Genomic DNA, 22690 nt, shown 5'->3' on the forward strand with positions numbered 1-22690 from the left:
AATGGCTGTTGAGAGGTGACTGGTACCAGAAGATTGTGTTCACAAAGTAACGTTTCTTTATTCGCTTCCATTGAAGCTTGTCTAGTTGTCTCCAGTTCCTACTCAAAAGAGACAAGACAGTTCCAAAAGCAGTAATTTTGATGCAGGATTATTTTTTTTTTTTCTTCTCAGCGAGGTGAGATAGATTGGGTTAGGCTGGACACAAATGCTATTAAATCACCTGACAGCAGGTGTGGGGGCTGCTCTTGGCTCTGACCTCGATGCTCTCCAGCCCCACAAAGTCCCAGAAGGGTGTCAGGGCAGGAATGGCCACAGCCACGTGCCCAGCACCTGGGGAACACCCGACCAGCCTCTGCAAACACCCCTCCAAGAGATTCCATAAATAATAATAATAATTTATAATGCCTGAACTACTTGGGGAAGTTTTCGGCTACGTTTATTGCTAATAGTACTGAATGTGAAAGGCAACAATTTATCAGCCAAGCCCTGGCACTTGGGGAATGCAAGGGAGAGAGCTCTCCTGCCATAATAACGGCACTAACGAAGGACAGAGCAGCAACCAATGTCATCAGGAGGGGGATGGATGCATTCCACCACTGCATGAATTATAACAACCAGAGTTCATTAAATCTACCACATTAAAATAAAAATGACCTGCCACGTCAGACAGTTCTATTTACTGATATTCCCACCGCTGATGCCTCCCCCGATAAATCACATTCCGCGGCACCACCAGCAGTTTTCCAAAACCATTTCCATTACTTGGACGTGCTGGAAACTCCAGCAGTGCTGGGTTACCCTACCAAAACATCACACTGCCACAGTTCAGTCTGACAGCTTCGAGGGGAAAATAAAGTGACCCCTCCAGGCTCCCTCTGGCCCAGCGTGGGTGTGAGGACTCAGAAGGGACAAGAGGCAATGTCAGAGACCTCTGGCATGGCAGGAACAGGGCTGGCACTGACCCTGGCAGCACCTCCACCCAGCAAAGCTGTGGTGGGCAGGGGTCGGTCCTGCCGTGCTTCCTCCCCTTCCTCAGCCTCCTCCATCCCAACCCAGCTCCTGCACTCCTCGGGAAGCCTCTCCAGAGCCCCTCTCCTCTCCTCTCTCCTCCAGCAGCTCCGTCTTTGCTGGCAGGCAGCCAGGAGTGTGTAATGGTGCCAGGTAGCAATTTCATTTTTAAAATGCTCTTATCAAAGATTTAAGGTGAAAGATAAGAAGAGCACACTACATCATCATAAAGGAAACATTGTATAAGGCATAGTATTTTACAAATCAAAACAGTTATCAAAATGAAAAGGTATGAATATAAAAACAAATGGAGCCTGTGCTGTGGAGAGGAGGGGAGGGAGCTCTGGGTTCAGGGAATTGATCAAATTTCAGGTTTTCTTGACAAGTCTCAAAAGCCTGTGAAGAACGGGAGCAGCAACACTTCCACTGTCATTTTAAACCAGAAATAAAATGTCAGGTACATTTACAGAGAGCATACACACACACACTTATTTATATGCCTTTTCATATAAATAGATCTATAAATATAGATACATATTTTTCATACCATTACCCATGGCTGTTGGGTGCTTTTATCAAAGTCATCTGACCTGGAAAGCATCTGTTGTTAATACCACTGTTTTATTATTTATCAAATCCATTTCTTCATAGAATGACTAATTTCATACCCACAGCTGCTCCCATCTTCCCTCTGCAGCTGCTCCTTCCCCGGGCAGCCAGGCAGGTTTGCAGCCCATCTCCAGCTCCCACCACCCTCCTGCTGCTCCCAAACCCTCCTGAGCCACGGGGGCAGGTATGGAACAAGCTCTGTGCTCCTGCCCTGTCAGGGAAGCAGCAGAATGAGGCCAAAGGGCCAGGGGAAAACTCAGTGGGATACCACCAGGAGTGGGAGAATGGGAAACAAATGCCACACTTCTGTAATCCGATTTTTTTGCTTTCCTGCAATTGCATCCAGGCAGCATGAAAGCAAGTATTTTTACCTCTTTATCAGTTTGGGTTTAGGGTGAGGAGGAACAGAGCTGCTAGAACAGGAGTAAAAATGGCAAAAGCCAAGCCCCCACCAAGACTTAAAGTGATTTTAGCTCATCTGAACTCCCTGTGAGCTGACAGGGGAATATTTGTTGCCAGAAGGAAGCAAATTCTCCTGCCAGGCTTCTCCCTACGGATCCTGCCCTAATTTCCCGGGCTCTGTGGAACACGTGTGGAACACACGTGTGTTCATGTGTGACTCCTGCGAGGGGTAAGGAGGAAGACTGCATCACCAGGGCCCTGAAGTCAACCTCTCAACTCCCACCTGACTTGCACTGGGGCTGGCAGTGGTCCCAGTGAGAGTAAATATGGAGAGATGGCTCTGTGGTCAAAGGGTGAGCCACCGAGCCAGCCTGGATCCACGCCCAGCGTTCCCATGGCCACATCCCACCTGGGATTCACCGGGACAACGGGGAACTCCATTCCCTCACAACTGCAAAGGGGTCTGCAATCACTCACAGGAGGGCTGAGGGGGGCTAATGGCACTGGATCTGTTCACTCCTGGTCCCCTCCCACAGCGGAGAACTCGGGCAGCTCTTAGAAGTGGGAAGGTGTTTTAAAATGGGAAACAATCTGTGAATTACTACTCTGGCTGAAGGTAGTTTTCTGGTCCAGAAAACACTCAATAAATTAAAAAAGATAAAACCCACAACCCAAATGTGCCAACCTGCAGTTTTATGAAAGAAGCAGTTTTTCAACTTATTCTATCGGATCCAGTGAAAAAAGTGCCAGATGTTCTTACTTCAGCTTATATATACAAAAAACATACAAGATAAGCAAAAATCACCCCATGCCAGGACATTTAATCAAACTAATTAAAGAAATCTTCCATTTCCACCCCCCTGACAAGTCCTCCTTCGGCAGCAGAGTCACTTGGAGCTTTTGCCTTGCACAAACAACCCTGGGAGCAATAGCACACACCTGAGCACGTGTTCAGGTACCTGCCCAGGTGCACCTACAGCTTGGATCAGCATCCCCCCCACATTCCCAACGCTTAAATGTCCAGAAACAGAACCACACCAGGGATGTGAGGACGGGGAGAGCAAGTGGTGGAGCCTGCTCTGACAGAGGCTCAGGGGCAAAAGCTTCGTTACCAGAATTATCCGTGTAACCTCTGTTTCTGCTGAATCTCAAGATTGAGGGGATAGGGGATGTGTTATCTGTTTAAACAGATCGCCAGGAGGCTTTTACATATGGCAATGACCTTGTACAATTAAAGGCTTCAGCAGCACCGGGCCTGGGCACAGCTGACAGAGGTTACTCACTGCGGGGTGACAAAGCAGCCCCTCTTCTGCAGCATCCTCCTCACCTTCCCTGCAAGGGCTCCAAAAGATTCATTACCAAACCCAACCCACAGAAAGCACAGTGTGTGAAAAACAAAAGCTCCCCCAGTGCACGTTGGAGAGGACCTGCCCAGTCTGCTCCCTGTGATCCACAGGGAGAAGGAGCCAACACACCCGGGAGCGAGCGAGGCAGCGTCTCTCCCTGCTTCCACATCACATTTTTGGGCACGCTGCGAGGAGCTGCCTCTTTTCTCAAGGTCACCACGCTGATTTTAATTCTGCCTGTTGTATGCAGACTGCCCGTCTATGGAAATGTTGCATTTTGTTCTCCTCCCGTTTCTGGCCTTTCCTCAATTAACATTTCCAAACAGTCCCACGAGGCTCAGAGGGCTCCCTGCTAATCACTTGGCTCCTGCGTTTGGGAAGCAAAAGGGGCTGGGTTTCATCAGCTGGGTAGATTCATAAGCAAGAACTTATTCGTGGCTTTTAGGGTTTCTTTCTGCTCAGAGATCAGCAGGATTTGTGCTAATTTCTCTGTCACTCAAGCTGGCAGTGGCAGTGACAGTGAGAAGGCAAACTGAGCTCGTACTAAATGACCTCACTCCTCAAGGCAGCCTCAGCCGGGCACACGATGTGGTGTCTCTAACACAAGCTCACCCCCTGCAAGTGTGATAGAACTATGGTCATCATATTCAGAAATATTTGCACAACCCTCACTTCATGTTTCCTGAAGAACCATGCAGGGACCAGACTTTCCTGAGCGCTGCAGCAAGCGGAGCCTCTCCCCCTCCACAGAGCAAGCATCCACAGACATCTCTTCCTTGGGTGCATCCCAGCCAGGGCAGCTGCTCGCTCGTCTCCTCTGCACGGAATTTTCATTACGGGTACAAAATTAAGCAGTGAGGTCTGACAGACAGTACAGAGCTGGGCAATTATTCCAAGCCTCAGGTGGCACTATCCAGCGTGAGGCCAGGGGCAGGGTGGCTGTAACCACCCGAGACGTTCCATAATCGCCTGGAAGAGCGTGGCCAGGAGCCTGATTTGCTGCTCCGGGCCGGGCTCCACGGGGCTCCCACTGGCCTGACTCTGCTCATTTTTACACTTCCCACGCAGCAGCGACGGGCACCGGCCAAGAAATTAAAAGACAAGGGAGATGGATCCAAGAAGTGGCGGCTTTTCCTTTTTGTTTTGTGTTTATTAACACCCAAGTGGGAGCAGGACAGAGCAGAGCAGAGCTGCCCCAGAGCAGCCGTCACCCTGCCCCGGGGGACACTCACAGTCCCCACCACCTGATGGGAGCCTAAGGGGGACAAACTGGTGCCAAATGGGAATACTGGGAAGATGCCCCCAGCCCTGGAAGCAGAGCAGCTCTCCTCATGCTGGCTCCCACTTTGGATCCCCCAGCCCGGAGGAGAACTGGTGACACGGAGCAGAGATGTCAGTGCTGCTCTGCAGCGTTGCGGCCGTTAATGTGTTTAAGAAATGAATATTTATAAGCAGGAATGTAATATTAAAAACACACACATATAAAATATTAACATGGCACATGTCACTGCTGCAATCCAAACAGACAGGTGTGACTGATGGCGTTCACTGATAGGTGTGTAAATGGTAAATAATATTAACTAATGAATCCTCGCAGCCCTCACGTGAAGTTTAGAAGCAAATATTTGCTTAAAAACCTCTCCAAACCCCCTGTGTGCAGCTACTGCTCCCCTGATCCCCTGGAGAAGATAAAACACTCCTCAGCTCTGTCACCAAGGGTTAAATCTCTCAGTTGCCAGCCCCAGGTCCCCGGGATGGATGGATTTCAGGGGAGGGAGCGGAGTGGAGCCAGCGCTTCCCGCAGAACAACCGCACTCTCTGGAGCCCCATTTGTGAAGTGATACAGCTGACAGGGGAATAAAAGCCCGTCTCATCTCGGAAAGCAATAACAATAACACTGCCTCCATTTATAGCTCATGTCACACTTTTCATCCAAAGCCCTTAAAGCACTTTATGTTTTAAAAAAGCATCGTCGCCGTGCCTGTGGATGCTTTCCCCAAATCTGTGGGTCAAACCTGCTGCAGCAGCTCTCCCTCAGCCCTGTCCTCCTAAAAAGCACAATCTGTGAGCTGAGGGAAGGCTCCCTCCAAGCACTTCTAAGGATGCCTGGTGCTATAGCCAGGATGCTGCCAAGAAAAGCTACACTCAAAATGACCAAATTAGGCAATTATTTCTATATATTTTAACTACTCTTTTCTCAAAACTGCCTGGGGATGTATTTTTAAGTGCACATGACCTTGCTTGACTTGAGGGAGATGGTGATAAACAAATAATTGCAGTGACTTAATTATATTTATGTCTCATCTATAAAAATGTCAATTATAACTTCAGAGATCAGCTCCAGAACTGAGGTTTTGGCAGCTGGACAGAACAAAAAAGGCTATTTTTCTCCTCAGAAAAGCCTCCTCCTTCGCTGAGGCACAGCCAATATCTCTCTAACAGTATCACTCCTGACTCTCCCAAGAATCACAACCATTATGCCAACTGCTTCCACCTGGACAATTACTTCCACGCACTGAAATCTGCTGGACGGGCGCGGCACAGACACGGAGCTCGACCCTCACCCTCCTCCCCGAGAGCAGAGCCCGTGGCAAGGCTGGGAGAGCCCTTGTGCTCTGGGGTGTGGTTTTGGTGGGACGGGGGGCACCAACCTTTCAGCCTGAGCTCGGTGGGTTTAGATAAACCCCCAGCCTTGGGCACACCAGGGTCACACGAGGCTACCAGCAGTGTCCTGGTGCCCTCCCTGCAAGGGCCTGGCAGCCAAAGGGATGCTCACCCACCCTCCAGCCCCAGACACACCCAGGTGCCACCCAGCCCCTGCCTGGGCACCCTCCTCACAAGCCCGGCGAGCAGGGAGAGCTCTGCAGCCAAAGCCTGAGTGACTGCAGAGCTCTGCCACAACCAGCGTCCGTCCCTGGGGATGTTTTAACCCCTAACACCCAGGATGCTGTCTGTACCCCACAGACAGCCTGCCTCGCGTTAATTTTGTTTAGTTTTGAGATTAAAGGAGTCCAAATCACACGTTGTCACTTCCCTCCTCTCTCCGCCGCCATCCTTAACTGTGCAAGAGGGTTAATTGATGTGAAAATAACTCTGGGGGCGGGAGAGCTTTGAAAAACATATAGTATTACACTCAATACCTGCAATTACAGCTTGGGGGGTTCACTCACTCAAAATCTCGGGCTTTTTGCGAGTCCAAGACAGGGGGCTGCTGTGATGCAGGTCCTGGGCAGCTTCTGGAGTGGCTGAAGGCTGCAGGCACCCAGGGAACAAGCACAGGCTGGGCAGGGATCACCGGGGCTGGGACCAAGGGCATCCCACTGAGGGAAGGAACCCCTGTACCCCCCTCTCCTGGCTTACCTCACACTGGGATCAGCTCAGGACAGCCCACCCTTGCACCCCTCGACTGATCTAAGTGTCCCTTCCTCCCTCTTCCTCTTCCTCCTCGCTGTGTCCGGTGCTCTTGCTCAGCTTTGCTGGAAACAACAAACCCTCTCACAGCCCAAGGGCATGGCCCCACCTCAGCACATCGAAATGCTTCCTGGAGCTCCTCTCCATAATGAAGTTAGAAGGACATCATCATCCTGCCAGGCTCCCTCCACCCCCAAAGATCAATAACTAATGCTGAACTCCAGATTTTATCTGCACTTTGCAAGGGTAACAAAATAACACCACCCTCTCTTTTTTTTTTTTTTTCCTTTCTTTCCAATTACTGAATCCTTTCAAGATTGACCCAGTAATTTTCAGCTCTATGAAATTTTAAGCAGTGAAGAAAGTGACAGAAGTGATCTGCCAGAATGTCGGGAGAACTTCTGTGTGTGGTTTTTAGAAGACTGCAGGAACACAGTAGTACTGAAATAGAGGATGACCAACACCTTCTTTCCAAAAACAAAAGGGCACCTAAACAAGCTGACCCAGGGATATTTGTTTATCACGTGCTGGTTCTTTGTGTGCCCACTGTCACACCAGAAGAACCCTTGGAAGGAGACATCCCAGTGATTCTAGGGATTGGCTTGCCTACAATACACCAAAAAATAACCACTCCAATTAAACACAGATTTTGTAGCCTGCCTTTAATATGGCTAAACAGATCAGCATGAAATGCAAGAGCTGAGTCTCATTTTCCTTAGAGAACATCCAGGAATAGTTGGACATTAAAATACTCCTGCAGAGGCACAGCATGACTGGCCTGATGGCATTTTAAAGGTTATAGAATCCTAGAATCATTAAGGTTGGAAAAGACCTCCCAGATCAAGTCCACCACAGAGGCAACGTGTTCCATGCCAGGCATGAAGTTTCATTTTGGGTGGGGTTTTCCAGCCAGGGTGAGCAGTTTTGAAAACCCCTCTTCCTCTGCCTGGTTCCATCCCTGCATTGCCACCAAGCAGGGCTGGTGCAGGTGGAGTTACACACTCCCCAAATTCACACACAGGAGCAACACACACGTGCCAGAATTATGTCAACAAACCCTCTCCATTTTCTTGCAGGGAAATTTATCTCACCTTCTAGCAGTAGGGAGTGAATTTTAGTCCTTTTCCCTTCCCGTGCCCACGATGATTATTCCAGGCAGAGACTAACGACAGCAAACCGCAGCGGATATTTTATCTGCCATTTCTCTTTCCCGTGGCTAATGCGAAGATACAGATTGCAACCCACAAGTGGTTTTAAGAATTGCCATTAACACTGTTGCTGCACACTACTGCATTTTAAACATGCTTCCAACACAATCAAGAGTGTCACAATTTGTAAAATCTGGGGTGATTTTATCGGCGGTCGAGGCGGCAGAACTCACTTCATCACCACAGCCCTGAGCCAGTTCATTAGGCTGATTAGCACTAGCTACCTGTGCAGAACAGGAAAAAATGCCACAAAAGGCTGGATAAATTCAAGTGTGAAGATGAAGAGGACTCTTATTCTGCCTTTTGTACTTGATTTTTCCTCCCACCTGTGCTTGGCGGGGCAAGGGCCCGCAGCTCAGCCCTCTCTGTCCTTTGGCAGCTGTGCAGCCCCTCAGCACCGTCCAGGCTTCCCTGCTCACAGGAATTTTGGCTAATCCCAGCAAACAAGCAGCACTGCCCTTCACCTAGCAATGGGTAAGCCTGTTCCCTGGGATACAGCCTTCCAAACACATCTGAGTCTCCTGAGTGCCAGAGAACCCCTTTCTTCGCCAGGAGAGGGACTGCAGCCCAACCTGTCCCCAGAGTGACAGACCCGGGTGCAGAGTCTGACTCTGGAGCACAGGGGAGGTTGTGGGTTAGCATCACCTCCACCCAGTGGCATTTGGAGCCTGCTTTTGGTCCTTAGGGGCTTCTAGTTCCTCCCCACTTAGATCTCATCCAGGAGCTTACACTGGGATGCTAATGCGGAGCAAAATGTCATGGCTTGCAAGTAGGAAAACAAGCTATTTAAAAAATTAGCCAATGAAATAAATGCGCAGAATTCCCAGGGGAAAAAAAAAAGGATGACCTGTTGCCTTTCATCTTTAACACACATAGTGGGAAAAAAGCTCTTTGTGGAAAACCCAAAAGGTTTAATGGAAACTAAGGTGCCCCCCAGACCTGCAGCCCTCATCTTCAGCAGACCTTTACCCCTGGTAAGTCAGTGGAAAGATGTTTTTGGGCAGGGAATGCATCCCGCAGGGCTCATTACCCAGGCTCAGAGCTGCAGGCTCCCTGGCACACTGCTGCAGCCTCCCCAAAGAGCACAGAAACGCTGAAGCAGGGCTGCCAGAGCAGAGCTCAGCGCTCGCAGAGCACACGCACCAACGCTCGCTGTGCCCTCCCGCCTCGGGAAGTGCTTACAGCAGCGCGGAGCGGGGACAGAGCAGGGGTCACCTTGGCAACACCAGACAAGCATCCTGCAGGAAGCACAGGAAGGGCTCACACTCCTCTGCTCTGCTCCAATGTCCCTGCAGAGCCTCCTGCCCACCCTGGCAGCAGAGCCCGGGCAGGGCAGGCACAGGGAGTTGAGACCACAGTGAGCTTGGTGGGCAGGACAGAGCTCACAGCCAGGTGGGAACCCAGCCCCGGGATTTGGGACATTTCAGCAAATGGAGACCACCTCCACCTGTGCCAGAGGCCAAATCTGCTGAGTACTAGCCTTGCTGGGACCAGAGCCCCCCAGCTCTCCTTGCCCCCAGACCACAGGGCCATGGGGCCCTAGTGCCCAGCACCAAAGCTCCACATCAGGCAGCCTTTAAATGCAACAAACAACCTGCTGAGATCCTGAATGGAGAGGAGTATTTATGGCCCATTTAAGGGTGACTGCGTGGAGAAGGGTGGAAAATTCCCTGGATATAACAGGAAGTTGTCATGGGTTGAACTTTTCAACCTAAGTAAGAGCTTTGAACAGGTCCTGTTACAAAAGGAAGGGCACTGGCTGTTCACACACCCTCCCTGGCTGGAAGAGCTCATCTTCCTGAGCAAGTCTTTTGCTCGCTGCTGCTGAACATCCCAGGGTACTGCAATCCCTGACTTCGGTCATTAGACTGACCGGGAAAGTCACAGCTAACAAGAAAATCCACGTGCATGGGGCATTCCGTGCCAAGCAGCCCCTCCTCTGCCACCTGCAGCACAGAGGATTTAGCGCCACGGATTTAGCCACTGGCTCATCTCACTGAGTCTGGTTTTTGCTCCCCCATGCAGAAGCTGCCACACACTGAGCGGTCAGAGCTCCCAATCCCTCTTACCTCTATGCCTGTTGGTCGTCTTGTCAAACATTAGCATGGCATCCTCTACCTGCAAGACAAAGAGGGAGAGTTGTGCTTTAACACACGCTGGCAACTCAGACACAGCACACACACCAGGGAGGGGGACACGGGCAGCCTGCATGGAGCAGAACTCCTTGGTTTTGGCCAGAGGCAGCTTCTCCTTTTGGAAAACTGTTGCTTTCCCCCTCCCTGCCCTGGCTGACAGCTGATCCTGAAGTGGAACAGTGACCATTGGAAGTGTTGGCCCTAAAGAGCCAAATATCTCAGCAGCTCTTCCACTTCACATCAATCCCTGGCCGTGCCTCATCTCTCTTTTGTAGGGAGACCAGGAAGGGCCAAGGCAGGAAGTGTGGATGCAAATCGAGCCCATGACTTCTCCAAATTTAGAGTCACTGTCTTGGTTGAGAACTGGGTTAAAAGAGGTATGAGCAGGGTAAAATCTGGTCAGCCAAGAAAGGTATTCAGAGGTTTTCAAAAGGGCTTTTGAAAAGCTGGAGGAAAGAGGGGAAAGGGAGGAGGGAGAAACTTTAATTCGCATCAGGCTCGGCATTTCCACTTCAGAAGAGAGATGACTGATGAAACCTATTGAAGTGCAACCAAATTGCTTTCAACTTCCATTAGGATTTGCATGATTTATTCCACCTCCATTTAATCTGTGCAGCCACACCTAAAATTTTGCACTTATTGCACAAGGATGTTGTGCTGGGGTTGATTCCCCAGCATCATCACACCCTGAGCTGCTGTTCTGAGGCTGCAGGACTGGGGGCAGCTGGGTCCCATGTGCCACTGGACACGGCCTGGGCAAGCTCTGAGATGAAATTACAGACTTGCAATTCCCTGTTGTAAACTCAGGGATGATGAAATCCTGTAACACTGAATTACAGAAGGTGTTGCAGGAAGGAAGAAGAGCTTTAAAGAAAAGGTTTCATCCTCTAAAGGACTCCACTGCTTTTCTGGGGTGTGGCTTTGGGATTTTTTTATTTGTTTGTTTGAAGTTTTTGGATTTTTTTTCCCACCAGTAATCTTTCTTTACTTCCTTGGGGTTGTACTCTGGTTTTCTATAAATCATTTATTTTAGCTAAGTGATTTACAATGCAGTTACATGCTCTCCTCATCTCACACAGTGCCACTAAAGGGCCCACCTGTCCTCCCAAATGTCCTCTTAGGCAACAGACAGACATCCAGCCTTTGTCTGTGAAAAAATTCTCACCCTTGGCTGGGGAGAAAGAGTTTGGGAAGGCGGTGAAAACACAAGTTGAACCTCCCTGAGGTTCTGAAGGACTGTAATATGTTCCAGGAGATTGTGAAAAAATATAGTGCAGTAAAACCTTACGTGATTCCTGAAATTAATCTGAAAACCTGTCTCTGCTGAAGTTCTTAAGTTTTTTAGTCAAAATGGTTTGCAGAAAGTGCTAGCAATGGCCTGAGAAGGTGCAGAACTGCAGGTCTCCTGATACCCATCTTGACTGCGACCTAAAGATGCTGATGCACTGAAAAACCCAAACTGCATGAAGCACGAAGCCTGTCCTGCTGTCTGTCCTGCCTCCAAGAGGGAAATCTCACCAGGATGAGCAATAGCAGGAGGCAGATAAGGACCAGGCTGCCCTTCACCCTGCACGCTGCTTATCTCTGCTCCAGGGTTATGTTTGCTCAGCAATCTTTATTTTTCATTCTCACAGGTCCTGGCCTCACTAGAACCAAACACATTGCACCTGCTGCTGTTTCCTGGGGCACCTCAGCTCCCGGTGCCACCCTCTGTCCCTACTCAACCCCTGCTGCAAAAGGTTTAATAAGGAACTTTTCTCCCTCCAACCCCATCCCGGAGCCCCGGAAGCCCTTGGATGCAGAGGAGCACGGACCCAGCAGCCCAGGGAGGTCCCCTGTGCCCCCAGCCTGAGTGCAGGCTCTCCAGGCTGGACCCACACTGTCCTGCCAAAATGACACCTCCTCCTGCAAGGACTTTACTGGGGACTTCATGAAGGTGCTGTGTTGGTTAGGGAGAGAAGAGATGCTCCAGCATGGCCATGTCTCAGCCACTGCTGGCAGCAGCCGAGCCCTGAACCTCCTGTGCAGCCTCAGCGTGCTCCTCCAGGGGCTGCCAGGGCAGAGGAGGGCTGGTCCTGGCGCCAGACCCAGCACTGCAGGGGTGAGGGGCTCTGGGTGCAGCCCCTGGTCACACTGGGCTCTGCAGTTCCCTCCCCTTCTCCCACCTGTCCAACACAACACCATCCTCTGGGCAAACAGGGCTTTGTGCCATGTGTACCAAGCTGGAATGATGATCTTGGCAGGGATCTTTTTTATGCAAATAAATCCCTATTAGCAGTAACAAGCACAGGCTGCAGGGCTAATCCAGGAGGGAGCTTTCCTGGGGCCCCGAGGAGCACAGGCACCCTGGAGCAGGCACTGCCCCCCCTCCAACATCCCAACTGCTGGGATCAGGGCCGGGCAGCAGCTCCCTGGAAAAGGGTCAGCCCTGACAGTCCACATATGAAACCTGCACGGGGGGAGCGTCTCTGCAGCTGAGTTCAGACGTGGCCCAAGTATGCCTTGAAGAAAAAATTATCAGTGGGGTGTTCTGTGAGCCAGCTGGTGCCCTTTCAACAATGTCTAATTGGTTATCTTTTCTCTTTCCTAAGGTCAGAACATTTTATCTCCGTCTCTGCCCTTTCTGTGCTTACCCCACCCTGCGTTATTTTTTAGGGCAGCCATTGTAGCAGAAGAATAGCCTCTTTCCTCCATAGTCCGGTGACACAATGAGACTTCTTGAAACCTCCTGAATAGATAAAGTGCAGTGGCAAAAAGGAAAATTCTATTAACGCTTTGCAAAATAAAACATCTAAGAGCTGGTGAGACAAGCAGGAGAAGAAAATCAATATGGAGAGGGCAGCGCGCTTAGAAAAACTTTTCACCAGTTGCAAAAAGGTGGCGAGGGTATGGGAGGGAGGGGGGAGAGAAACTTATTAATGCAGAAAACCCATCAATGGTATGGAAATCTGGCAGAACAGCAAGAACTCCAACTAGAAGAATTTGAATATACAAAGGGCTGAATAGAATGAGCAAACCACACTGCCTCACACACACAGCCCGTTTCTCACGGTTCTCTGTGAAGCAAACACAAGCGGCTTGTTCAAGTTTTCATCAAGGAGAAATAAGGGACACAGTCAAGGTAACCGGCAGTAAACCCTGCAGTAAGCAAATTGATCCCTATTTCAGGGGAAGGGAAAAAAACCACCAACCCACAGCAGAAACTCTAGTACATTCAGGGGCTGTGACTGCCCATTTAACCCCCTCCTCCAGCCCCGCGCTCGCCCAGTGTTTTAAAGATGCTCAACCACAACTTCTCCAGGTCTCAGCTCAAAACATGCAGCTCACACTTTGCATGCAAGAGGCAAAGAAGGTTTTTCCAGGGTTAGAAGCGGGACTGGAAGATGGAATTGCCACCTGCAAGGCCTGGCCGGACCCCAGCCCCCAGCGAAGGGCTGGATGCCCCAGCCCCAGGGCACTCGGACACCAGCAGGCAACCCACACCCCAACCTTCTCAGATGGAGTAGGGCTCCACGTGGAGGCTTAAAGGAGCTGATTAATGCGGACTCATTCTGAGCATCAAGTGAGAGTTACAAAATGAACAGTCTCAGGACTCAGGGTAACTAAAAAAAAAAGAAGAAAACAAAGACTTGCCAGTGAACACTGGTTACAAATGGACACTTAAGGCCCCCAGACTCCTCTGTCCCATCCATACAGCCAATGCAGACCCAGTTTCTTACATAAAGCCGAACTAATGGGCTTCAGTTTATTTAACTTCTTTTTTTTCCAATCCACTTGGGGCTCTGAGAAAAGGAAGGGCTCTACCACTTCATTACTCACTGCCTGGAAGGAGGAATAGGGGAGAATAGGAGGAAAGAAAAAAAAACCTGGAGGAGCCAAAGGCTTTAATAATCCTAACAGTTCCCAGGGTTATTTAAAATATGCCCAACCAGTTCACAAAAGGCTCCACGGAGATAAATGTATTTGATTTTCTTCCACTTTAATGGAGGCATACATTTAAAGCAACAAAACCAGGGTGACCTAAATAAAATGACTATTAATTGTACTCAGAAAGTCTCTGAATTTAATGCAAGTGATCTAGCCCAGCACAAGAACACACAGTATTCTCCAGTCATTCCTCCTACTTTCCTCTTTGGGATTTTCTACTCCTCTTTTCCACGAGGCAGCAGGAGCTGATCAGACCCAGCACAGCCCCATGTCACTCACACTGTAACCAACAGGCTGAGTGCCCTCCAAAAGCCAGCGGTGGTTCCAGAACAATCTGCAGGGTGGTGCTGCAGAAACTGGAGCACTGTGCTGCCACTGAAAGCAAAAGGACCAAACCATTTTTTTTTCCTGGAAAACTTTAAGCCTCATCCTGTGTCTCTCCAACCGCACGATGCCAGCATGGACACAGACCCAAGAGGTGCCCGTGGACCCTCCTTGTGAAGCCAGCCTTCCTGTGCAAGGTGCCTGTGTGCACAGGAGCAACACCCACCACCACTCCACACCTCCATGCTCTGGTTCTCCCATTTGAGTCAAGTTTACTCACTGAGTAAAACTTCCACAATGAAACCACCATAACTACACTGAAGGGACACACAGCAGCCTCTGTGCCTCCTCATGCAGCCCAGGAAGGCTTTTCCTGATCCAAACCCTGAGTTTCCAGCACGTCCAGAGCAGGTTGAGGTGTTCCTGTGCTCCCCAAGAGTACCCCCCTGGGCTGGAGGGGTTGTTTTCCACGCTCCCAAGCAGACCTGGCACTATGTTCTCCATCCCTTCAAGGTAAAGAAGAATTAGGGCAGACAAATGGATTTGCACCTGGAACGGATCACGGTGGCGATTCCAGCTGGGTCTGGGGAGGGAAGGAATTACTGAAGGACAACTTTCAGCCCTACACAATTTGGTTGTGCCTCTCCTCCCTCCATCCCCGACTCGTGAACTTTACAGGTCTATCACCTCTTCTGCTCTTCCAAGAAAAGTGTGCTGGATATTCTCGTCTAATTCCTCCAATTATTTATCCACACCACACAACTCCTCCAATATTTTGTTTTCTGAAGCAGAAAAACCTCTTAGCTGCCAGTGAACTGTCAGGTGCTGTTATTTTAAATGCGCATGTGAAATCCAACGCTCCTACAGATTTACAACCTCCCCCCACATAAATTAAGACAAATGCCTATTGCATGGCAGACAATTTGAAATGGCTCCCCCACACCAGGCCTCGGGGCTTGATTACAACAGAATTAAACAAAGAAACAAATTATCCCCCCTCTTTCTGCCACACACTCCCAACAAAGCTCTGTCTCCTGCCCAAGGGCTCCCCCAAGCCCCTCTGACCACCACCCAGGTTCCTTCAGCAGTGTCCCAGCATGGATGACCACACCGGACCCAACCCAGAGCGTGGCTGGTGCCTCTACCACCACCCCACCAACACTGAGCCCATCCTGGCCAGTGCTCCAGGGACCTCCAGGCTGGGAGTGCCGCTCCAGCTTCCCGAGGTAGCGCTGGCTCCCAGCTCCCTGGTGAGGGATTCACCTCCTCCGTGGGCCAGGCACGGCGGGGGCACAGGGCTGTGCTCCCGGGGGTGCCGGGGGCACAGGGCGAGGTCGCTGGCCGAGCCCTCCGCGGTGTGCCGTGGTGACGGCTTCCCCAGCGCGGGCTGACGGATGACGCACCGCGGTAACAATCAATGCCATACTGTGCAAGCACAAATTCCAGCGCTGGCAATTTTTCCCCCCAGCAGTCAAGGCTTTAAAAAGTCTTCTTCAGCAATTATAGCTAATAAAACTACAATTTTATTCAACACACACATATCATTGTAACTAATTTTGCTCCATCAGGGCTGAAATTAAAACAGTCATTCAATCACGTTAATCTCAGGGCTTGCTCACCAGCCGTGACATGGCAAAGAGCATCCCCAAGGCTTGCCAAAATGCACTGTGGCTACTGCTGCACCTCAAGATGCTCCTGCAAAACACGAGCACGTTACTCAACGCTTACTCTACCAAGGGGGATGTAAGAATGACTAATGCTCTCCAGAAAAAAACAGCTTTCCACAGCAGGACAAATTAAACATGACTTCATAGACGATTTCTCATTAATTCCTTCTCTGGCATTAATAACAGGGAGCATTGATGAAAGCAAAGCTCCCATCAAGTTACAAACTATGTGAGGACCCTCGGAGTATTCCTTTACCTGCTGTCTTGACTGAGAGCTTCCCTTGTGCCCCCCAGATTTCCAGCACCTGTTAGCTAACAACGCCAACAGGGAACACAGGTTCTGGCCGAAAACCCCACCAAACCAATGAACAACTCAGAAACATAAAAGCAGTTCTTTCCTCAGCCTCTGGGGCTGCAGCAGAGAAGGTGGTGAGAAGAGGAAGGGAAAGAAGGCAGGCCAGTGGCGTAAGGTAATAACCTCTCCAGCAGCAGAATGGTTGGGAGTGGATAAACTCCCAGGGACATTTCTCCAAAGGGGAGGATGCACCCCCACATCCAGGGAGAGACACTGGGGTCCCTGCATGAAAACGGGACACAGACCAAAGCAGCCTGGGAGGCAGCTCCTCTGCGAGGAGGCATCCCTCATCTCCCAGTTACCACCCAGATATTCCAGGGATGTGTTTCACCATGGAAATGGAGCTGAAGACAACACAGAGAGGCAGAGCTCCCCTCTCCCAGCTGCAGGGCAGGCGTTTGCTGGCTGTGCTTTCAGGGAACAGAAGAGCTGCCTGGTCAGAGCCGAGCCTGGGCGGGGGTGACTCTGCAATAATGTCCCACAGCCAGGTCTAGCTGTCCAGAACGATCCCTGCCCGCAGCACAGGCAGCTCTCCCCCGGGTCCCCCCAGCTTGACGGGAAAATAGGCTCCAGTGCTGCATTTCTGAAATGGATTAAGAGAGGCAGGAGCCAGCACAGAGAGCTGGAGGGACATCCCTGTCCCCCTGCCCTTCTCCCAGGCCAGCAGTGCTGCAGGGAACCAACATCCAGCTGCAGCCCAGTGCTCTGGGACCCTGAGGGAATAGGGTACGGGGGGTACACTCGAGCATCCTGCAGCAAGGGCCTGAGGCTCAGCTCCTCCAGGTCACTAGAGACACACAAACCCCCAAGGACAGGCTGAACAACCCGCCAGGTGCTGTCAGAGCCCTTCACCGATGGAGAACTGCACCACAGACTTCAGACTCCACTGCAGAACAGCAGTGTCCTGCTGAGAACGGGCAGGGATGTGGCACTGCCCAAAGGCTCACGGCCTCAGTGTCTCTAGGGACAGCAGCACGTCCCAGGGTGCCGCCATCCAGGACTTCCTACATGCCTGAAATAGCTCTGGATGGTGACACAGGTGGCACATGTCACATAAGCAAACCAAGGGCTCCTACGATGACACATTTTGTACCCATCAGTGTAACACACACACACACACTGACCTGGCCACAGACAGAGGTGCCACAGCAGCTAAAACCAGTCATCCAATCTGAAACTGGGGTTAAATCATGGAGCTCCTGCTACGGCCCTTCCCCAGAGAGGCAAGAACACAATCCTGTTCCAAACATCTGCTGGAGAGGATCCAGGCTCCCTTACAAACACTTAATTCACCCTGCCTCAAAACATCCTTGTGTTTTACCCATCTAACAGACAAGAAGAGGGTGGGACTAGAAGGGAAATTGAGTAGCAGGGGTTTTAGTGACCAGGACGTGGCCCCAGAGCCAAGCACCATCCTGGAACTCTGCCTTCGGTTCCCTGCTGGCATCAGGGGATCCCCTCCCACACTCATCCTTCTCCAGCTGTTTACTGAGCTCCCCATCTCTCTGCACACGAGCACAGACTGTGCATTGTTTTCTGCAAACTTCCCCAACAACAGAACAACTTCTGGCAAGTGTTTTCTTGTGGGATCCACAACTGAATGAAGAACCCAAGCTCCATCATCCTGCTCCACGTGCCCTCCCCACCTGCCTGAAGGAGCCACCACCAAATAAAACCCCGAGGCAAAGCCACACAAGGCGTACTTTTTAAATGCACACACAATAATTTTAACTATTCTTTTGGGGCTCACATTGCAGCTGTTGGGTTTCACAGGTTTAAGCTTGTGATGCTGAAAGGCTGGAGAATTTCTGCTCTTTGGAAAGCAAAGGCTGAGAGCTCCATGCAGACACATCACTCAGCTGAAGCTTCAACAGATCAAACATCGCAAGAGTCACCAGCACCAAAGCTCAAAGGAGCTCAGCTCCTTTACTCCCTCAGGTGCTCTCAGGCCAGGTGGGCCCATCCAGGTAAGTGCCCAGGGGTGCTGTGGGGCAGGGAGGACCCCTCTCCTCCCCTCCAGCAGCGCCTGGAACATTGCTCCTTCAGCATTCCAGCCAGCCAGGTGCGAGGTGTTGGGAGATTTTACTTTCACGGAACATTAGGCACCGTCAGCAGAAATAATTCTTCCTCCCTTCACAGTGCTCGTTTGCATACCAGCGCTGCAAAGTTGCAATCTGTTTTCTTTTCCAAACAATATTCGGAGGCGCTGCCCACCAGGCCTGGCCGGAGCTGATTCTGGAAGTGCCAGGGCTGTTCCAGCCCCAGCCAGAGGAGGGGCAGCCTCCTCTCCTGATGGACTTCACCAGCACCACTGCCGGGAAAGCCAGGTTTAAACACGGCTCCTCCTTCCTGGCTGCAGCAAGAGGGACACTGCCATTTCACTTAACCCAGCACCTCTTCAGCACCAGCCTCTCTGCTGGCTTTGCTGCAGCCACAGCACTCAAGTCCAGAGGAGGCCACCAAGGTGATCAGAGCAGGTTTAGATGGGATATTAGGCAGAAATTCATCCCCTTGAGGGTGGTGAGGCACAGGCAGCCCAGAGATGCTGTGGCTGTCCCATCCCTGGAAGTGCCCAAGGGCAGGTTGGACCGGGCTTGGAGCACCCTGGGATAGTGGAAGGTGTCCCTGCCCACAGCAGGGGTGGCACTGGATGGGCTTTCACGTCCTTCCCCACTCAAACCATCCTGGGATTCCATGAATAACCTGTGGGCTTTCACTGAGTGCCCTGAAGCCACACACGGAAACCCAGCTCAGAGCCTTCCCTGCCACTGAGAATACCCAGAAAAACTCTATTCACAAGAAAGCCGGGGTGTTTTCACAGATGCCTTTGCAGCACAGTCCCAGGGCTGGCCAGACTCAGGGACACAGATCTGATTAAGAGACATCCTGAGCAAAGTAACAGGATCGGGTTTAAAGAGCTTCCTGCTGCCCTTCCGTAAATACCTGCTGAATAAGTGTGAAGATAAGACAAGGATTGCATTACGAGGCTTCCTGATGCATGAAGGGCTTTTTTATTGCCCAGATTTGAAAAAAAATAAAAGGATGAACAATTGCCACAGCCAGCTCCAGCTAAAGGCTCAGCTGCAGAATCAAACTTCAGTTTATTAGCAAAGGAAAACTCATCTAAGTTCTCTTTGACTGTAATGAAAAAAAGTTTCATTTTATTTCCTGCTGGATCCTTTCTCCTTTTATTGTTCTTTTCATATACTGACTTGCATATTAAGGAATATTTTTCCAGGGCTGTTTGTTCTAAACAGAACTGTCCTCCCTTGTTTTTCCACCCCAAATCACACACAGCTTATCTCACTACATTTAGGGTTTTTTTTTTAATTTATGGAAAAACCATTTGCAAACCAGACCCTTGCTGTGACAAACGTTGATGATGCTGCACTCAAGAAGGTGCCATTTTTTTGGCCTGGGGGTCCAAGCCCACGCTCCAAGCCTGGCTTTGCAGCAGGTGGAGGATGGTGGCTGGAGCAGCTCTGCCTGTGCAGAACACTCCAAATGCTCCCCCCTGTGCAGCTGCTGCCAGGGTGAGAGGTCAGAGAACTGCACTCTCACCAAACCCATTACACTGGTGACACAGCACTTTTTAAAAATGACTTTCAGGCTGTTGGAGCAGAATCTCCCCACAGAGACAGGCTGCTCGCTCCAGCAGCTCACAGCGCCCACGCACAGGAAGCACAAGCGATTTTCCCACTGCCACAAATTAATGATAAGAACAGGAGAAGACAAGTCCCTGGCTTTGCTTTCAGAACCTGCTTGGACAGACCAGAGCTATGCAACACCCAGAGCTTGGGATGTGGATTTTCCTGAGCTCAGAGCCCCAGCACATCCCTGCACCACCCACACCACAAGTTCGAGAGGAGAAATAACCAACACGAAGCACTTGCTCTGATTTCTGCTGCTCAGGGCTTTGGACTCTTTTTTACCTCTCTTGATGAGAGGGCAGGGGCCCAAAGCACTTGAAGGAATGATTCTCTTAAGCCTGTTCAGGGCAGAAATCATCATTATGTTACCTGCGGCTGCAATCGCCGCCGCAGCCCCCGTTTGCAGAATGGGGAGCAGGGGACACGAAATGCCACTGCCATCACTCAGGACCTCGGGACACGCGCTGCAGCCTGGCCCTTCCACCCGAGCTCAATCAGGGCACTCAGACAGGAACACCAGTTTGGGCTGCCACGATGGGATTCTGATGCACCACCTTGATTCTCTTCCCTGCAGCTCCTCCCCTTCCCACTCTCCGGTCAGGCTCCGGAGCGAGCCGTAATAAATGCTGGAAAAGGCAATCCTCCAGGAGAGCAGGCTATTAAGGCTGAATATAATATTAAAAAGAAAGCAATTAGTGGTGCTGCCGTGCTGGGCACAGCTCCTCTCCCCCTGCCCTCGGAGGCGTGTGCATCCCACTCTGCCCAGGGTCAGCCTGTTTGGAGAGGGGCTGAACGCCCGGAACGCCGGGTACTGCTGGGTAAATTGAGTTTTCACACGTGTCAACAACGCCAAATCTCATCAGCTTGACAGAGCCTCACCCAGGCATCTGAAACCCAGGTTCAGCTGCAATTTTTAATTACCCCTGGATGGCATGGGGATTACAGGGTAATCACCGAAGCCGGGATCCTGGAACCACAGTACTCCTCTTTTCAAGCCTGCTGAAGGAAAAACAAGGGTTTCTGTTCTGAGAGGGCTTTTTTGTTGTTGTTGAAGTCAATTCAACCTCCTGCCCCTGACATCACCAAAGTGCTTTCTGTGAGAAAGAAGCAATTTTCTTTAGTTTATAAATGAAAATTTTAAAAAGAATCCCACTCCCCCACTCTTGTTACCTGTGTAACGAGGGCTCAAGGCACAGGCAGAGATGGTTGAGTAACGCTTTACACGTGAAAATGGCCCGGAGTTTTCCAAAGGTGCCATTTCCATGTGTGCTGAACCTGTGGTGGCCACATGCAGGGGACATGTCTCTTCTCTCCTGGCTACTCCAGACTCCCCAGATTCGGCCTCCCCCAAACTGTTCCCGAGGGAAGCTCCCACCTTTTCACTCCTTCTTCTCCCCAGGCCCTGGAGAACAGTCCTGCCTTCCCTCCTCCCTCTCCGCAGGGCCCAACAGCTGCCTTTGAACGGCTTGTTTGAAACCTCTTGGCTTCAAACACTTTTTATTTCTTGCCCAAAAGCTATTTGAATGGATTATGTCCCAGTGATGAATCTCTCCTAGAAACGTGACAAGAGCCTCTTGAATCACGGCAAGCAGGCTCGGTAAATCAAACAAACGGCAAAAACGGGCAAAGAGAGGATTTGGGTGTTAAGAATGAGGTGACAGGTCCACACATCAATCCCTCCTGACTGACAAGATGTCCTTCCAAGATGCGAGAGATTTTTTTAACTTTGCTTCCCTGACTCCGCATTATTTCACAGAAATAACACCAGATACAATAATTAAGCTGCGATCTTGGTGGATTGTTCACAATGATAATTCCACCTTTGTAATTCAGCTTCAAATAAACCCCCTTTGTTCTGTCTTATTACACAGATTCTGGTATCATTCAAGTATATTAACTGTAGCCTATTACTGTCACACAAAAATGCTCCCTGAGCCATAGCAAAAGGCTCCCCAGACAAAACTTTATGTCATGTTAATCCAAGCTTTAATAACGGTGAGGATATATAACTGTATTCTAATTGTGCTTTGTGTTTCTGCATACAAAAATCAGAAAATATCAGAAGTGACAGAGGCAGCCTTCCTCCAGTCCAGCACCAGCTCCTCACCAGGATGGCTCTGCCTCCCTCCCTTCTCACTAAAATAGGGGCTAAAAGCAGTGGGGAGCAATTCCAGCCAAATCCCAGCTCATGCCAAACTCGAGCCTAAGGCACAGAGGGAAAAATGGGCTGGTGGTGCTAAGTGCTGCGGCTGCTACTGCAACAGAAATTAATACCCTCTAAAATAGCACTTAAACAGGGATAATCAGTATTATGGAAATTGTACATGTTTAATTCTTGAGTGTCTGCTGAAAACATTGCGTGATGAAGGACTGTGGGAAGCGGAGCGTTCATTTTGGAGCCAAGCCTTAAAATAGGCAAAGGGAAAAAAAAAAAAAAAAGAGGGGGAAAGAAAAGGAAAGAAAGAAAAAATAACCTGGAAACAAGCAATGAAAAGACTCACAAATTTATAATTGGGCATTTCCAAGTGGTGGCTGCAAGCTGGGAAATGGATTTAGGAGAAAGTGGAAGGCTCTGTCACACCCGACAAGGCTGAGGCAAATGTTCCCTACAGTATTTTGCTTGTGCTTTTGCTAACCCAGTTTTAAGT

General features: G+C 50.3%; 1 protein-coding gene across 17 annotated transcripts in view; it reads right to left on the reverse strand.

Annotated features, from left to right (window-relative positions):
* MSI2 (musashi RNA binding protein 2) overlaps nucleotides 1-22690 on the reverse strand; it is a 204651-nt gene that overhangs the window by 68034 nt on the left and 113927 nt on the right. For all 17 annotated transcript variants that reach the window (XR_011005502.1, XR_011005503.1, XR_011005500.1 and 14 more), the window contains one exon: nucleotides 10054-10102. Coding sequence is in view for 13 of the 17 variants with exons in the window: in XM_068210739.1 (XP_068066840.1) it covers nucleotides 10054-10102 (49 nt within the window). In the remaining 4 variants the exon portion in view is untranslated. The remainder of the gene's footprint in view (nucleotides 1-10053; nucleotides 10103-22690) is intronic.

The sequence above is a fragment of the Anomalospiza imberbis genome, chromosome 20 (assembly GCF_031753505.1).
Source record: "Anomalospiza imberbis isolate Cuckoo-Finch-1a 21T00152 chromosome 20, ASM3175350v1, whole genome shotgun sequence".
Classification (NCBI taxonomy): domain Eukaryota; kingdom Metazoa; phylum Chordata; class Aves; order Passeriformes; family Viduidae; genus Anomalospiza; species Anomalospiza imberbis.